The sequence below is a fragment of the Patagioenas fasciata genome, chromosome 21 (genome assembly GCF_037038585.1).
Source record: "Patagioenas fasciata isolate bPatFas1 chromosome 21, bPatFas1.hap1, whole genome shotgun sequence".
Classification (NCBI taxonomy): Eukaryota; Metazoa; Chordata; class Aves; order Columbiformes; family Columbidae; genus Patagioenas; species Patagioenas fasciata.
In genome coordinates, this window is record NC_092540.1 from 2,352,863 (window position 1) to 2,367,922 (window position 15,060).

At 46.6% G+C, this 15,060-nt stretch overlaps 1 protein-coding gene across 1 annotated transcript; it reads left to right on the forward strand.

Annotated features, from left to right (window-relative positions):
• The first annotated feature begins 1,244 nt into the window (after positions 1 to 1,244).
• CSDE1 (cold shock domain containing E1) lies at positions 1,245 to 14,454 on the forward strand. Its single transcript, XM_065854276.2, has 20 exons — positions 1,245 to 1,333; positions 3,727 to 4,154; positions 5,881 to 6,079; positions 6,194 to 6,303; positions 6,608 to 6,700; positions 7,226 to 7,323; positions 7,820 to 7,901; positions 8,251 to 8,379; positions 8,546 to 8,671; positions 9,173 to 9,385; positions 9,715 to 9,855; positions 9,943 to 10,101; positions 10,637 to 10,744; positions 10,920 to 11,095; positions 11,405 to 11,517; positions 12,200 to 12,319; positions 12,419 to 12,597; positions 13,296 to 13,459; positions 13,597 to 13,729; positions 14,247 to 14,454. Exons 3-20 carry the CDS (start codon positions 5,881 to 5,883, stop codon positions 14,292 to 14,294), a joined length of 2,391 nt encoding a protein of 796 aa, XP_065710348.1. The 5' UTR covers positions 1,245 to 1,333; positions 3,727 to 4,154; the 3' UTR covers positions 14,295 to 14,454.
• Positions 14,455 to 15,060: the final 606 nt, after the last annotated feature.

Below are 15,060 nucleotides of genomic sequence, written 5' to 3' on the forward strand. Positions count from 1 at the left end.
AGAGGGCCATAATTAGCAGGGGAGGTGTAAATTCATTTCATTTGCCACTGGCCTGTTCTGGATCTGTAAGTGTGGAATCAGGGAGTGGAAAAGTCTGATTGTATACGGTTCTTATGGGTTGCCCGGCCTTTTCCGAGCTTCCTCAATGCACGTTAAAAACCAGATTGAAGCTTCAGGACTGAAAACGCTCCTTGAAATCCAGGCCCTGCCTTCCCCGTGATGACGAGCCAGCGCCTCCTGGAACCTGCAGAGCTGCCGTTACCTGTTCCCTTTGGGCCACTGAGGTGATCCAGGCTGGAGCAGCTCTGCTGTGGGACAGCCTGAGGGAGTTGGGGTGTTCAGCTGGAAAAGAGAAGATCTGGGGAGACCTTAGTGTGGCCTTTCTGGACTTAAAAGGGGCCCATAAGAAAAATGGGGACAGACTTTTGAGCAAGGGCTTGTTGCAATAGGACAAGGGGTGATGGGAGTGGAGCATCTCCCGTGTGAGGAAAGGCTGAGGGAGCTGGGGCTCTGGAGCTTGGAGAAGACTGAGGGGTGACCTCGTTAATGTTTATAAATGTATAAAGGGTGAGTGTCAGGAGGATGGAGCCAGGCTCTTCTGGGTGACAACCAGTGACAGGACAAGGGGCAATGGGTTCAAACTGGAACACAGGAGGTTCCACTTAAATATGAGAAGAAACTTCTTCATGGTGAGGGTGTCAGAGCCTGGCCCAGGCTGCCCAGGGAGGTTGTGGAGTCTCCTTCTCTGCAGACGTTCAAACCCACCTGGACCCCTTCCTGTGGAACCTCAGCTGGGTGTTCCTGCTCCATGGGGGGATTGCACTGGATGAGCTTTCCAGGTCCCTTCAACCCCTGACATTCTGTGAAATTCAGGCTGGACATGAGGAAGGAATTGTTGACCCTGAGGGTGGTGAGAGCCTGGCCCAGGTTGGCCAGAGAGGTGTTGGATGAACCATCCCTGGAGACATCCCAGGCCAGGCTGGTCGGGGCTCTGAGCAACCTGAGCTGGTGAAGATGTCCCTGCTCATGGCAGAGGTGGCACTGGGGGAGCCGGGAAGGTCCTTCCACCCCAAACCATCCTGTGGTTATGCCCTGCTCCCCCGAGCTCTCCCCGCAGCCGCCATGTTGCCCAGTCCCTCGCACCGCTGCCCGCTCAGTGCCGGCCGCGCGCGGGCCGGTTGCCAGCCGCGCATGCGCAGCATGAGGCCGCCGTGCTGGGGCGGGCGCATGCGCGGCTCCGCCCCGGCGCTCTCGCGAGAGGCCGGGATTTATTCCTACGTGCTGTGCCGTGCTGCTCATGGCGGCGCTGGAGCGGGGGCGCTGAGCTGTTGGGGTGAGTACGATCGGCCGCGGGCTCCAGCGGCTCCGGCCCAGCCCAGAAGGCGCCCGCGCCACTGAGGGGATCACTGGGGTCCCCGAGAGTCGGCGTAAGAGGTTGAGGGCGCCTCTGGGGCCGCTTCCCGTTTGTCTCTTGTCGCCGCGGGGTAAAGCCGCCTGGACCCCCGCGGAGAGCGGCGGCCGGGGAGGGGGGAGGGCGGGTGCCTGCCTACGAGGCCGCCGCTCCCGGGGATGGAGTTACCGGCGGCCGCGAGTCGCTGGGCCGTGGCGGCGTGAGCACTACGCGTCCCGGCGTCCCGCGGGCAGGCGCCCGGCCGCCGGGGCTCCTGGGGGCTGCAGTTCCGCCCCGTCGCGGAGGCGGGGCCGCGGCCGGGCTGGAACTCGCCTTCCCGCCGTGCTGCGCGGCCCAGCGGCCTGCGGGGCCTGCCGGGGCCGACAGGCCGGCGGGCGTCGGGCTGGCTGGGGGCGGCGCTGAGGGGACTACGGGTCCCGGCAGGCCCCGGGTGCGGTCCCGGCGCTGGGGCTCCTGGGGACGGGGCGTTCGCGGCCGCTGTGGGGGGGGCGGCGCGGACCGCGGCTCCCGGCGTGCCCTGCGCGCGGCCCCGCCCGGCGCGGAGCCCGGGCCCCCATCCCTTTGTGTGCGGGGGAGCGGCCGCCATCGCCCCCCTTTGTGTGCGGGGAGGGCGGCGGCGGGGCGGCCCCTCCCTCCGCCGGGTCTGCCCTTCCCCTCGGCCGGGCCGCGGCCCCTTCGCTGCCTTTGCGCTGTCACCGCGTAGGCCGCGCTCGGGCAGGCCCGGCCGGGCGCTGCTGGCGCCGCCCCCGGCTCCGCTCCGCACCGCCGCCTCCATCTTGCTGCAGCGCGGGGAGCGGCGGCCGCCGGAGGGGCCGCGCCGGAGGGTGGCGGGGCCGCCGGGCCCTCCCGAAGGGCCGCGCCGAGGCTCCATCGGGCTGGGGCCCATTTTCTGTTGTTTGTGTCAGTAACAAGCGCAGGGCTCTGCCCCGAGCGCCAGGCCTATTAAAGGAAAATAGACTTTTGTCTTCATCATTATTTAAAAAAATCATTCCATATGTATATATGCCTTTGCATATGTCCTTGGAAGTTCTTTAACTTGTTTTTTTTCCCCACTGATTCACTTTTTTAATGTAAAAGTAACCCAGTGACTGTTGGCAGCTGTTGTGGGTGGGTTGGGGTGCTCAGGGGCTGGTGTTCAGCGCTGCTTTCCAATACTTATCTAAAACATAAGAAATATCTTTATCTCTGAGTATCCAATAGCTATGTTATGCATACTGAACACACAAAGTTTTAATCTTTATTAAATTTGATGGACCTGTAAGAGATGGCTGTTTCTGGAAGGAGGTGTTCTAATCCGGTAAAACGTGTGTTCTTGCAATTACCTGTTTTTGTGAAGAAAACGGGAAACTAATCAGCAAACTAACCAGCGTTTGTAACCCGGCCTGTTCTGCTGTCAGGCTGTATAGGTGATTTCTACCTGTGTCTTCCTGGAAAAATCTGCACCTGAAAGGCCTCAAAACAGGTCTTGCCCAGCTCCTCCCTGTCTCTCATTAATCCTTTCAGCTGGAAATGTCCAAATGCAGAGCCCGGTGTGACCGGGGGGGCTGGGCAGCTGCTCAGGGTGTTTACCATTTGGAGGAGTATTTATAGTAGCTGAATTAAAAAGTAAAGAATTTGAGACTTGAGTTAAGCTTGCTTGACAACCCTATTTTTTTAGTAACTAGTTGTGAAATTGAACCAGCTTTTGAGGGAAAAGCTTATGGCTTACCTGACAAAATTCGCTTTAGTCATCTTTGGGCAGAAAAGGTGTTTTGATTATTCTATGAAAATGTCATATATTTGATGCCCAGAAAAATGAGAAATGCAGGATGATGGAAGCTAGAGTTCTGATAACATTTGTCTAATCGGTTGAGAGAGAAGTACATGAATAAGAAGACTCCAAGTGTCTCTGTGCAGTTCCTGTGATACAGAGTTTGCAGCTCCCACACATACAACCTTTTGCTGCTCTGAAGGTCTGTGCGAGCACCTATTAACTGAGTTATGAGACAGCACCTGTATGAAGTTATTGATAGTAGAATTAAGTCTTGCATTAAATGATACATCACAATGAAGTTGCTGGTTTAATTGTACACACTGGGACCTTTCCTGAAATGCATCTAGAGAGTTCAGAATGGGAAGTACTGTGAGATAGTGTGTTTGGAAAACAAAACTGAAAATGGGAATGTCAAATGCATCTCTAAAACAGCCTTTCCTAGCGCGGGTCAAACATGCGGTATTGACGCAGAAGGAATGCGCTTGTTTGTGGGAACACCTAGGACTGATATCTTTTGTTTTAAAATAATTGATAACTTAGTGTGTCTCTTCCCTTTCTCCAGTATGAAGTGGAACAGAACAGAATTTACCACCTGAAACTGCTGCTTCAAGTTCAGATCAGGAAAAGAATCTACCACATCGTAACAACAACTCAAGACCAAAGAAGAGGAAACCTACGCTGAAGATACAAGGCTTGATCTGAAACAAGAAGTTTGTGCCTACTCAACAGCTTCACAAGAGCACGTCCCGACGCTGCTAGTAGTCTTTGTTTTCTCCAGTGCTGTATTGAAACTGCCCAGGGCAGCAGCGCTTGAATTCTCTATTAGCTTGATAGATCACGTTCTCTTGCTCTCTTTTTCCTTTCTCTCTTTCTCTCTTTTTCTATTTCTTTTTTTTTAAATAATAGCAGTCTTCATCCTTAGAAACTTGTGCTGAAACAGAAGAATCGGCTAATACTACTGAAAGTGCAATATTTGAATATCACTGCGAGGTTGGTGCATGTGTTGTATATATTTCTAAACTTAATAGGAAATAAGTTGTCAACAGAAGGGTGTAATTTTAAGTCTTTTCTAGCAGTTCTTTGCTGTTGGTTTAGCAGTAGTACAATGAATTAATATTACCTGCAATGTGGTTCTGTTTAACAATCCCTATAACCCTGGAGGGCTGGTTATTGATGTTTTTGTCTTCTAGTAACGGTAGCATTGTGGTTCCAGTCCCTTTCTTGTCTTCAAATCTTATTGCACAGGGTTTTTCTTTACCTGAGGACTTTCACTGTTGGTGCTGGGCAGCACAGGGGTCGTGGTCCAGTATATAACTATGTTATAGTGGGTCCAAGCAAGTCTTGTTTGTACATTAATAGGTTGTAGGCTATTACTAGAAGTTTCTTATAGTTTTATGACAATACTCCCGGTGATACGTCTGAGTGGACGTTGTGTTTGAGTTTTGTTATGCTCTGTTATAACATTGTGTTTGAACAGGTGCGAGAATAGGATGAGCGTCTGGAAAGACGGCTGACGTTATCACGTATCTTTCTGCAGCGGATTTTAGTGCCACCCTCAGGAGTGTGTCTTGGCTTTAACTTCAGTTGTCAGTGTTCAGATGGTTGATGCTGAGTTCTTAGTGTTATAGTATTAATATTCCTTGAAACTTGAGCTGCTCAAATGTTGTCATGCAACGGTTGTCTTTGAGAAAAGGATTACAGCAGTGTGGTTTTTCTAATCCTAAAATAGCCCATTCTGAGCTTGCTTTTTAGGCAGATTTTTGCCATTTTCTGTATCCGATGTGCCTTTAGTAGTGTGTCAGTTAATGTCTCTGGCAGGGCTGTCTGTCTTGTGTTGTGATTTAACCCGAGCCAGCAACTAAGCACGGTGTGGCCATTCACTCCCCTGCAGTGAGACAGGAGGGAGAATGGAGGGAAGAAAAACCATGAAAACATCTGCATTAAGATAAAGACAGTCTAACACAACAAAGAAGGAAGAGAAAATAATGATGATAAAAGAATGTGCAAAACAAGTGACGCACCGTGCAGCTGGTTACCAGGCAGTGGTCAGTGCTCAGCCTGTCCCTGAGCAGTGGTTCCACTGGCCACGTTCCCCCAAAATCTCTAGTGAGTGTGATGGCACATGGTGTGGAATGTCCCTTTGGTTGATTTGGGTCAGCTGTCCTGGCTGCATCCCCTCCTGGCTCCGGTGCGTCTGGCACGGTGTGAGATGCTGGGAAAGTCCTTGACTACTTAGCAACAACTAAAACATCGGTGTGTTATCAGCATTATTCTCACCCGAACTCCAAAACACAGCACTGTCCCAGCTACTGGCAAGAAAATTAACTTGATCCCAGCCGAAACCGGGACACCTTGTGTCTGAGATGTGAAGTGGCCATTTTGTAAATGACTCACAAAACGTGTATTTTCAGTTTCTGATGTGAAATAGTGAATGTGGGAGAGTACTTTGAGGTACAATACTTATGAAGGTCAGAAGTTGGTTTTTATCTAAGCAAGCTTTATTTCAGTGTTGTATTTCTGTCTATTTATAAATATATTCTCTGTCTACATTTTAGGGATTATTGTTTTGCAAAAGCTTGGCTATTTTGGCGTTTCTCTATTTTAAAAATGGTTAGAATTTGCTTGTTACGATAACTTCCACAAGCTTTGTGTTTGTTATTCTGTTATGTCAGCATGGAGAAAAGAAACTTATTTTGAGTGTGTGGTTTTTAAACAGATGAGCTTTGATCCAAACCTGCTCCACAACAATGGACACAACGGGTACCCCAACGGTACTTCGGCAGCGCTGCGTGAGACGGGGGTTATAGAAAAACTGCTGACCTCGTATGGATTCATCCAGTGTTCAGAACGGCAAGCCAGACTGTTCTTCCACTGTTCCCAGTACAACGGCAACTTACAGGAGCTCAAAGTAGGAGGTAATTCCGCAACCCTTAGAGCCGCTTGGCTGCGTGAGGACCAGTGATATTGAAGAGGTGCCACCACCCAAAGCGAGCTCTGTGACACCTTTATTGTGTTTGATTGTCTTGTAGATGATGTTGAGTTTGAAGTGTCTTCTGATCGCCGAACTGGAAAACCCATTGCTATTAAATTGGTGAAGATAAAGCCGGAAATATTACCTGAAGAACGAATAAATGGACAAGTTAGTGCCTGTTTTCTATATATGTGTGATTCCCATCCTTTACTCCAGCACCGTGGCTAGGTTGATTAGCGTGCATATTAATTACATACAGTATTCAGTCACACTGGACTGTGTTGTTTTGGTAAAATGCAGAGGTTCAGTGTGAGCTCTTAGCCACAACCAGTTCTTAGCGTCGAGCGCTGCTGTTGAGTTCCACTAAAGTGCATCCCTCAGTGTACGGTAGAGGATACTGGGATTCGGTTTGTGTTCAACAATGCTGCTCCTGACTGACTAGCAATGGATTCTGTTTTTTTCTGACCGGTAGGTTGTGTGCGCTGTTCCTCACAATTTAGAGAGTAAATCTCCAGCTGCCCCGGGTCAGAGTCCAACAGGGAGTGTTTGCTACGAACGTAATGGGGTAAAGCTTCTGTATTTTACTTGAACTCTTCACTGATCCGTTGCTGTGATCTATGAGCAAAAAAAGACACATTTTAATGTAGACAGTTGCCACTACTAAGAACTGTAGTTCTTGGCAAAAAAAAGCATGCGTAGGTAATTATTACACAAACAGAAATGTTAATTTACCAGCTTGCTTGCTTACATTTATGAAGAATTTCATGTAGATCCAAGTAGTTGTTTTCCTCTTTTAAAACTTAATAAAGCTGGGTTACGTAATGTTCACATATCCTTATCTTGAACTTTTGAAGTTCAGCACTGGACATTTAGAGATGGTCAGGGACAAACCTTTCAATTTAAGTTGCTTATTACAGATGCATCCAAACAGCACAATGGAAAAAACAATGCGTTTGCATGCCATGTTTGAGTATCTTAAATTTTCCCACTAAATTAGTTAATAGCACCTAGTTATTGAACAAAACTGTTAGTCTGTCTTTGAAATAACCATTCTGCAAATTGGCTAATAGTAGTCAATGTTAATTTGCAGGAAGTATTTTACCTGACTTACACCCCAGAGGATGTTGAAGGAAATGTACAGCTGGAAACAGGGGACAAAATCAACTTCATAATTGATACAAATAAACAGTAAGTTGGTATTGCTTTTCTGACTGCACACTTTTAATAGTCAATCAGCAATTGATGGGGTTGTAGCTGGGCTTGCATCAGTAGGGCAGCACTCTAGAGTTGATGAAGGCTGGGAGGCCTCCCATACCCTGGGGTGAAATCGGGGTGCTCAGCTCGCTCTCTGAAATGCCTGCACACCAATGCGTGCAGCACGGGGAACAAGCAGGAGGGTGGCAGAGCCTGGCCCAGGCTGCCCAGGGAGGTTGTGGAGTCTCCTTCTCTACAGACATTCAAACCCGCCTGGACACCTTCCTGTGGAACCTCAGCTGGGTGTTCCTGCTCCGGGGGGGATTGCACTGGATGAGCTTTCCAGGTCCCGTCCAACCCCTGACATTCTGTGATTCTGATTCTGTAATTCATGCCTGTTCAAGAACTGAAATGACATTATGAAATGGGATCTGAACTTCTGCTCCACTTCTGAGTTGTTTCAGGTCTGCTCTGTTTTTTCCCCCTCCAGTACTGGTGCTGTAAGTGCTCGTAACATTATGCTATTAAAAAAGAAACAAGCCCGCTGTCAAGGAGTAGTCTGTGCCATGAAAGTAAGTGATGCTGTAGCCTCAATGTATCATTTGAAAACAAAATGCTGTTCTGAAAAGTGCTGTTACAAGTAATATATTTAGGGCATTAAGAGCTATTAGAGCAGTTTGGAGCTGTGGGTGTAAACTGGTTGAAATGATTTAAACATCTAATTTTCAATAGTGTTATTCTTCTTAACTAAGTCCCATTTATTTCTGTGTATATATTTCTTGTGGTAGTCTGTTAGCTGTGTGAACTCATATCTGCTATACTGGTGTGTCGTAGTACATTGTGTTTGATAGAACATGTACAATTTTGTTTCGGTATGTTAAGAGAATAGGCAATTTATTAAATGCTTTGTTCTGTTCTTAGGAAGCCTTTGGATTTATTGAGAGGGGTGATGTCGTGAAGGAGATATTCTTTCACTATAGTGAATTTAAAGGTGACCTAGAAGCCTTACAGCCTGGTGATGATGTGGAGTTTACAATCAAAGACAGAAATGTAAGATGAAATATGGTAAAAAAAGGAAGACAGATCCTAGAGCATAACGGGACAGCCGTCTGTGTGCTCAAATTCCCTCGTAAAAAGAAGGGGGGAGGAGGTTCATTGGGAAATGGCTGCTACGTTACCTCTCCTCTGCATATTTCACTGGTTTTTGTGCTTTTAGGGTAAAGAAGTTGCAACAGATGTTAGACTGCTGCCTCAAGGAACTGTCATTTTCGAAGATATCAGCATTGAACATTTTGAAGGAACTGTAACCAAAGTAATTCCAAAAGTACCCAGCAAAAACCAGGTGAATTTCAGTATTTATCGAAGTTTACATCAGAAGTTGTATTGAATTCTAGTCAAACAGTACAAATATTCCCCTTTCCCTGTAACAGTCTGCTGGGTAAGAATTGCACTGGCGGAGGGAATGAGCTCATGTGCACCTGTACTAGGCACTGACCACAATCATAGTGTTCAGTCTTCCTAGAGGTTGTAAAGAGTGAGGATTGGGGTGGTACTACATGTGTTTTCTTTAACATTTTGAATACTTCCGTTGAATTTTGTGAGTTTAGGGTGTATCTTTAAGGCAAAAGCATTGGGAGAAGGGGAGAAAATATTTGCTGGAATAAGCCTGGTCTAAGGATTCCTGTGGGCACGGACAGTTAATGAGGTTTTTGATAGAGGGGTAACCGGACCTTTAACGTTTGGCTTTGAGGAAGCGGGGGTGTGTGAGCATGTCCATGAAGATTTTAGGTGAGTCTCTGTTGTTTGGGTTGAACTGACTCCTGTTGGGTTTTCTGTCCGCTAGAGCGATCCGTTACCTGGCCGCATCAAAGTGGACTTTGTGATTCCTAAAGAACTTCCCTTTGGAGACAAAGATACGAAATCCAAGGTGACCCTGCTGGAAAGCGACCACGTTCGTTTCAATATTTCAACGGACAGACGTGACAAACTGGAACGAGCAACCAATATTGAGGTTCTCCCCAATACTTTCCAGTTTACCAATGAAACTAGGGAAATGGCAAGTATCTATTTTTTAAAGTTTTTAATTATTGAGGGGAAATGAAAGTAAAACGTGGGGCGTTTGTCTTAAGATTCAGAAGAGGCTTCTGTGTGCAGAGTCTGGATTTTGTGGGTTTTGGCCAGTCTTTGAGGGTCCAGCAGAAGGACAGGAAAGAGCTGCATTCTATCACATACAAAAACTCAGCGCTATAGATTGCAAGGTAGCACGTTGCATGAACCAAGAAGTATTGTTGTAGGATTCAGGCCTTATGTTCAGATTATTACGTACTCCATAGGCAGATACCGTGTACTAGTAGTAAAACTAACTGCCCTTTTGTCGACTCTCAGGGTGTGATTGCGGCGATGAGAGATGGCTTTGGCTTCATTAAATGTGTGGACCGGGATGCTCGCATGTTCTTTCACTTCAGTGAAATAATGGATGGAAATCAACTCCATATTTCTGATGAAGTAGAGTTCACTGTCGTTCCTGTGAGTGAGATTCATATCTTTATGAAATCGTAGTTTTTAAGGAAATTAGCGCAGTCGGGCTAAAATCTGGTTGATCTTGTTTTTCAGGATATGTTGTCTGCCCAAAGAAATCATGCTATAAGGATTAAAAAACTTCCAAAGGGCACGGTTTCTTTCCACACCCAGTCAGACCACCGTTTTGTGGGCACTATAGACAAAGAAGCCACTCCAGCCAAAGCCACTAGCCCAAATAAAGGCAAAGAGAAGGTAATTTTGCTCTTGTGAAGTAACCTGTTCTGTGTTCTTGGCTTTGGACGCTGACACCTCTTCCTTAAAATCCGTAATTCAGCTTTTTGAAGCACCGTTTGTCCTGCATCCATGTGAACCACATTGAACAGCTAATGACAGCGGCCAGTGAAAACTAACTTGAGAAACAAGGTTATAAAAGCATCGTTAATGATCATGTGGTTGAGGGTAATTTCTAATAACTTGATGGGAAGCTTCTTTCTGCCTCTTATTACACAAGTTGCAAAATTAAGTTCCTACAGCTAGAGGAGAACCGCTGGGATTTTTTATCATGCTGTTTTAAACGATGCCAGAATAACTACATTTCTGATGAATACTGAACTGGAGATGCTGGTGATACTTTCTTTAAAAATACTGTCCAATATAACTGAAAGCTTCTTACTCAGAGGTTGTTGCTTTGTGTTTTTCACCAGTTACTGAGTAGTGCTTGCATCCTATGTAGTAAACTTGTTTGCTTACAAATAAGGGTTGCTGAATTCTGTTGTTTTGTTTTTAGGAAGCTGAAGATGGAATAATTGTTTATGATGACTGTGGAGTTAAACTGACCATTCCTTACCAGGCCAAGGATGTGGAAGGATCTGCTAATCCCCAGATAGGAGATAAGGCAATATAACTAAGTATACCATTGGGAAATGCTTTGGGAGATGTGAGCTTCTTTTTGCCTTGTTACTGCATTTATTCTCCCTTCTCAGGGCTTTTTTTCCTGTTTTTTTTTTTGGTGGTGGTCACGCTCTCTTTGGGTTTTCTCTGTGTAGCATTGACGAACTCCTCTCCAACAGGTCGAGTTCAGTGTCTGTGAGGTGAAGAGAACTGGTCTGCAAACGGCTGTTTCTGTCAGGATGCTGGGACGCAATTACAGCTCTAAGAGGCTTTTGGGATACGTGGCAGCCCTGAAAGATAACTTTGGATTTATCGAAACAGCTAATCACGATAAGGAGATCTTTTTCCACTACAGGTGAATGGCAATTTTATTATTTGTTTGTTTGTTGTGGGCTGCTTGTTTGGGGGAAGTGGAATTTGGGTAGGGTTGGCTGTTAAACCCATTTGAACTCAGCAACCTTGGTGTCCCATGCCTCTGAATCCAGACCAAGAGATAGAGTTGTGTTGTATATCTGAAATGCTTCACTACCTTGAGTGATGATTTCTTGGAAATGCGAGGTGCTGAGCTGGTGAAGTCGTTTCTGATCGGCTGATGTAAATGTTGGATGCGCGTCACTGTTGTCATGCAACTAAAGGGAAATTGTACATCCTTCTGTCCCTGTAGCGAATACTGTGGTGATATTGATAGCCTGGAACTTGGAGACACTGTTGAATACAGCTTGTCAAAAGGCAAAGGAAACAAAGTTAGTGCAGAAAAGGTGAACAAAACACATGCAGGTAAGACTGCGTATTTTCTGCTTAGAGGCTCTTGGCGGGTGATAACAGATAAAGTTCATTAATAATCTACGTCCAGTTGGATCTTAGACTGTGAGGATGATGCTTAATGTGGTGGTCATTGGTTTCCTGAAAGCTGTTGCCTGTGTTTGCAGAGAACAGGCGACTGCAGCCGCACAGTCCTGGGGACAGCAGCACCATTCGCACCTTTACTGTGCTCTGTCCCCTTCAGCTGGGGGTTACAAAGAGAGACCAAGTAGCAGAACGAGCCCAATTAGTAACTGCACCAGTTGTGCTGTATCTCACAGAAGGAGAATTGCAGGAGGAATGCAGATGGTGTTATTAAGGGGCAAAAAATACTTAGTTAAATGTGACTGATGGAAGTGAGCAAGGAATGGGAATGCAGTGGAGGAGAAATAAAGCACTTTGATTTGCTTTTCAAGTTCCATGGCCTCTGGTTTAATGAAGAACTAATTTTTCTACTTCTGTGTTTAAACTGTCAGTGTAGCGTTGATTAGAAAAGCTGTAATTACTGATGTTAAAGCTGTTCCAGTTTTACTGGGTGACAGAGCTACCTGAGGTGCCTTGCAGTGCAAACTGTTCTCAATCCGAATCGATTATGAATTCTTTTTAACACAAAGTATGACCAGAGCATCCTGTTGGTGCACTGTCTGTTTCTCTCCAGTGAATGGTATCACCGAAGAAGCTGATCCAACCGTTTACTCTGGTAAAGTAATTCGTCCTTTACGGAGTGTAGATCCCACACAGACTGAATACCAGGGCATGATTGAAGTCATGGAGGATGGTAAGATTTGTTGCTTTTAAATTGTACGTGTTCCTCTTGCAAATCCACGAGAAGTGTAAAAGTTTAATAAACTGTCCTTTTCTTGTCGTTTTCCTCTAGGAGAGATGAAGGGAGAGGTGTATCCGTTTGGGATTGTCGGAATGGCAAACAAAGGCGACTGCCTGCAAAAGGGAGAGACGGTGAAGTTTCAGCTCTGTGTTCTTGGTCAGAACGGGCAGACGATGGCTGTGAACATCACGCCGTTCCGCAGGGCCACCGTGGAGTGCGTGAAGGATCAGGTGAGCGGCCTCTGCGGCAAAGACGAGACGCATTTTCATTGGCAATAACTTGGTGCAGAGCAGACGAGAACCCACTGCAGCACTTGAATCCGAAGCTTGTTGTGCACGAATGGATTCACGCTTGGTTTGTGTAACCCAGGCGCCGGTTTGTGCAGCCTGTGCGATGGGACGAGAACTCAGTACTTGGGTTGGTGCTGAGACACCTGTACAACTGGGCAGCGGTTCCAGCTGTGATTGATTCTGCAGAGCTGTTTTTGAGATGGCCTACAAAGAGCTCCAGCAAGTTTCTGCTGAATGGGGCATTAAGAAATGTGTTTAAAACAAAGAAACAAAACTGCACGTACTCCGAAGCTTCCCAGCCTTAGGCAGTCAGGGATCACAGCCCACCTGAAATGGGGAGGCTGAGCAGTGCCCTGGTGAGTTGCATCTCAGAATGGTTAGAAAATCAGGTGCTGTGAATGCTTTCTGGTTTTATAGCCATTCTGCTGCACTAAGCTCTAGTTATTTATGGAGAAGTTAGCTGAGTTTTGCTCTTTTATACATGAGTGAAGCAGTAAGTGGAAGTAACTGATCTTTTATACCAGTGACAGACCAAAAACCAGTTTCTACTCTTTCTGTTGAACTGCAGTAACGAGTAAGTCATTGCATCTGTTTGGATGACAAGGAAGGAAATAACCTTGCGATGTGTTGGTTTTCAGTTTGGTTTCATTAACTATGAAGTGGGCGACAGCAAAAAGCTCTTCTTCCATGTCAAAGAAGTTCAGGACGGTGTGGAGCTCCAGGCTGGGGATGAAGTGGAGTTCTCGGTGATCCTGAACCAGCGCACAGGAAAATGCAGTGCCTGTAACGTGTGGCGTGTCTGGTGAGGATTCACAGTTCAAGTGATTTGATTGGGCAGTGTTGGCCACAGTGCAGCTTAATGGGGAAAGTGGCTGGTAATTAGGTAGTCGACAACAGTCTCTTGGAAGTCACGGTGTTCTGTGTTTGACTCGGTTACAGCGAAGGCGCCAAGGCTGTTGCTGCTCCGCGTCCCGATAGACTTGTTAATCGTTTAAAGAGCATTAATCTGGATGATGCCAACGCTCCTCGTCTAACAGTTCTTCGTCAGCCCAGGGGACCGGATAACTCAAAGGTATGTAAGATAAGAGGACGATTTGCGGAATAGCTGCAGTTTGTTTTAATGTGGGTCACATAATGTTGCTTCCTCTGTTGGAAGCCGGAGCTGTTTGAAATGTGGTGTCTGCTTTCATTCCATCACCGGCTGTGAGAGGTAAGATTATTACTGTGGTTTCAGAAGAGCACACAGTATATAAGCAATGAATTGCTTGCTGTGTTCTAGCCCACAATGGCTTCTCCTGGTTTGTTTGTTCTTTTATAAACCTCCTGCTCCCCTCAGTGACAGTCAGTGAAATCCCTTTATGTGAGCTTGGCTTTCACAGGAGGTTCTGCCACCACTTGGTGAGCAGGAGAAGTAAAAGTGGTGTCTGGGACTACAAAGAGCAACTCCCAGAACCTGTTTTGTTACAGTCGCTGTTTCTGAAGCCAGCTGTGTTGAACTAGAAACGTGCTGCTGCCATACCTGCTGGGAACACAATGGGTTTCCTTTAAAGCCGCGATGCTGGAGCTAAAAGGTTTTGTTTTCCTTGCAGGGATTTGGTGCAGAGAGAAAGATCCGTCAGGCCGGTGTTATAGACTGATCCCCAACCCAAGCCGGCGAGCGGAGCGGTGGGGCTGGTGAAGGGTACCGAATAGCTCCCGATTCATCCCTTCCTCCAAATTCTACGAAGCTATTACACCGGTTTTAACATCTTCTCATGTTATGTTTAAAATAAATTTATGAAACCATTTTAAAAATTATGCACAGTTGCATTCTGGAGAACTTAAGGTGGCGCCTTATAGTATCACATTTTAGAAGCTTGTTTTGAATGGTGCATTTAACGCAACCGGTAACTGCAAAACCTACATTGCCTACGTGAGTAAACGTTCTAGACAGCTCTGCGCTGGCAGACCTTACGGAATTCTGCACTCCGGTACCTTTGCTTTGTCTCTGTTCCTTTGGCCGGGTGTTACTTTGCCTTAGCGCTCAGTCGCGTTGTGTCCTTCCCCATGGACGCGGAGGCTCCTCCCGCTTAGCCCCTGAGGATGGAACAACTCCAACCTTGTAGAAAATGCGGATTGAACGTTGCGATAACTTTAAGTTGGTGGCCAAACGTTACGCCGTTCTCAGATTTCATTTGCCTCGAGTCCTTTAGCCAGCGGAGTCCAGAGCTCAATGAAAGTCTCTTTCCGGGGTAAACTTAATTTTTGTAGCGTTGGAACCAGGCGCAGTGCAGAATTTCCTAAGGCTGAGGTGTGCCATCCGTGTGGTAACTTAAATATATTTAAAACAATGCACAAACCTGCTGCTTCGAACACTGCAGCTTCTCAACCCCCTTTCTTTTACTGATTTAAATTTAAAACGAA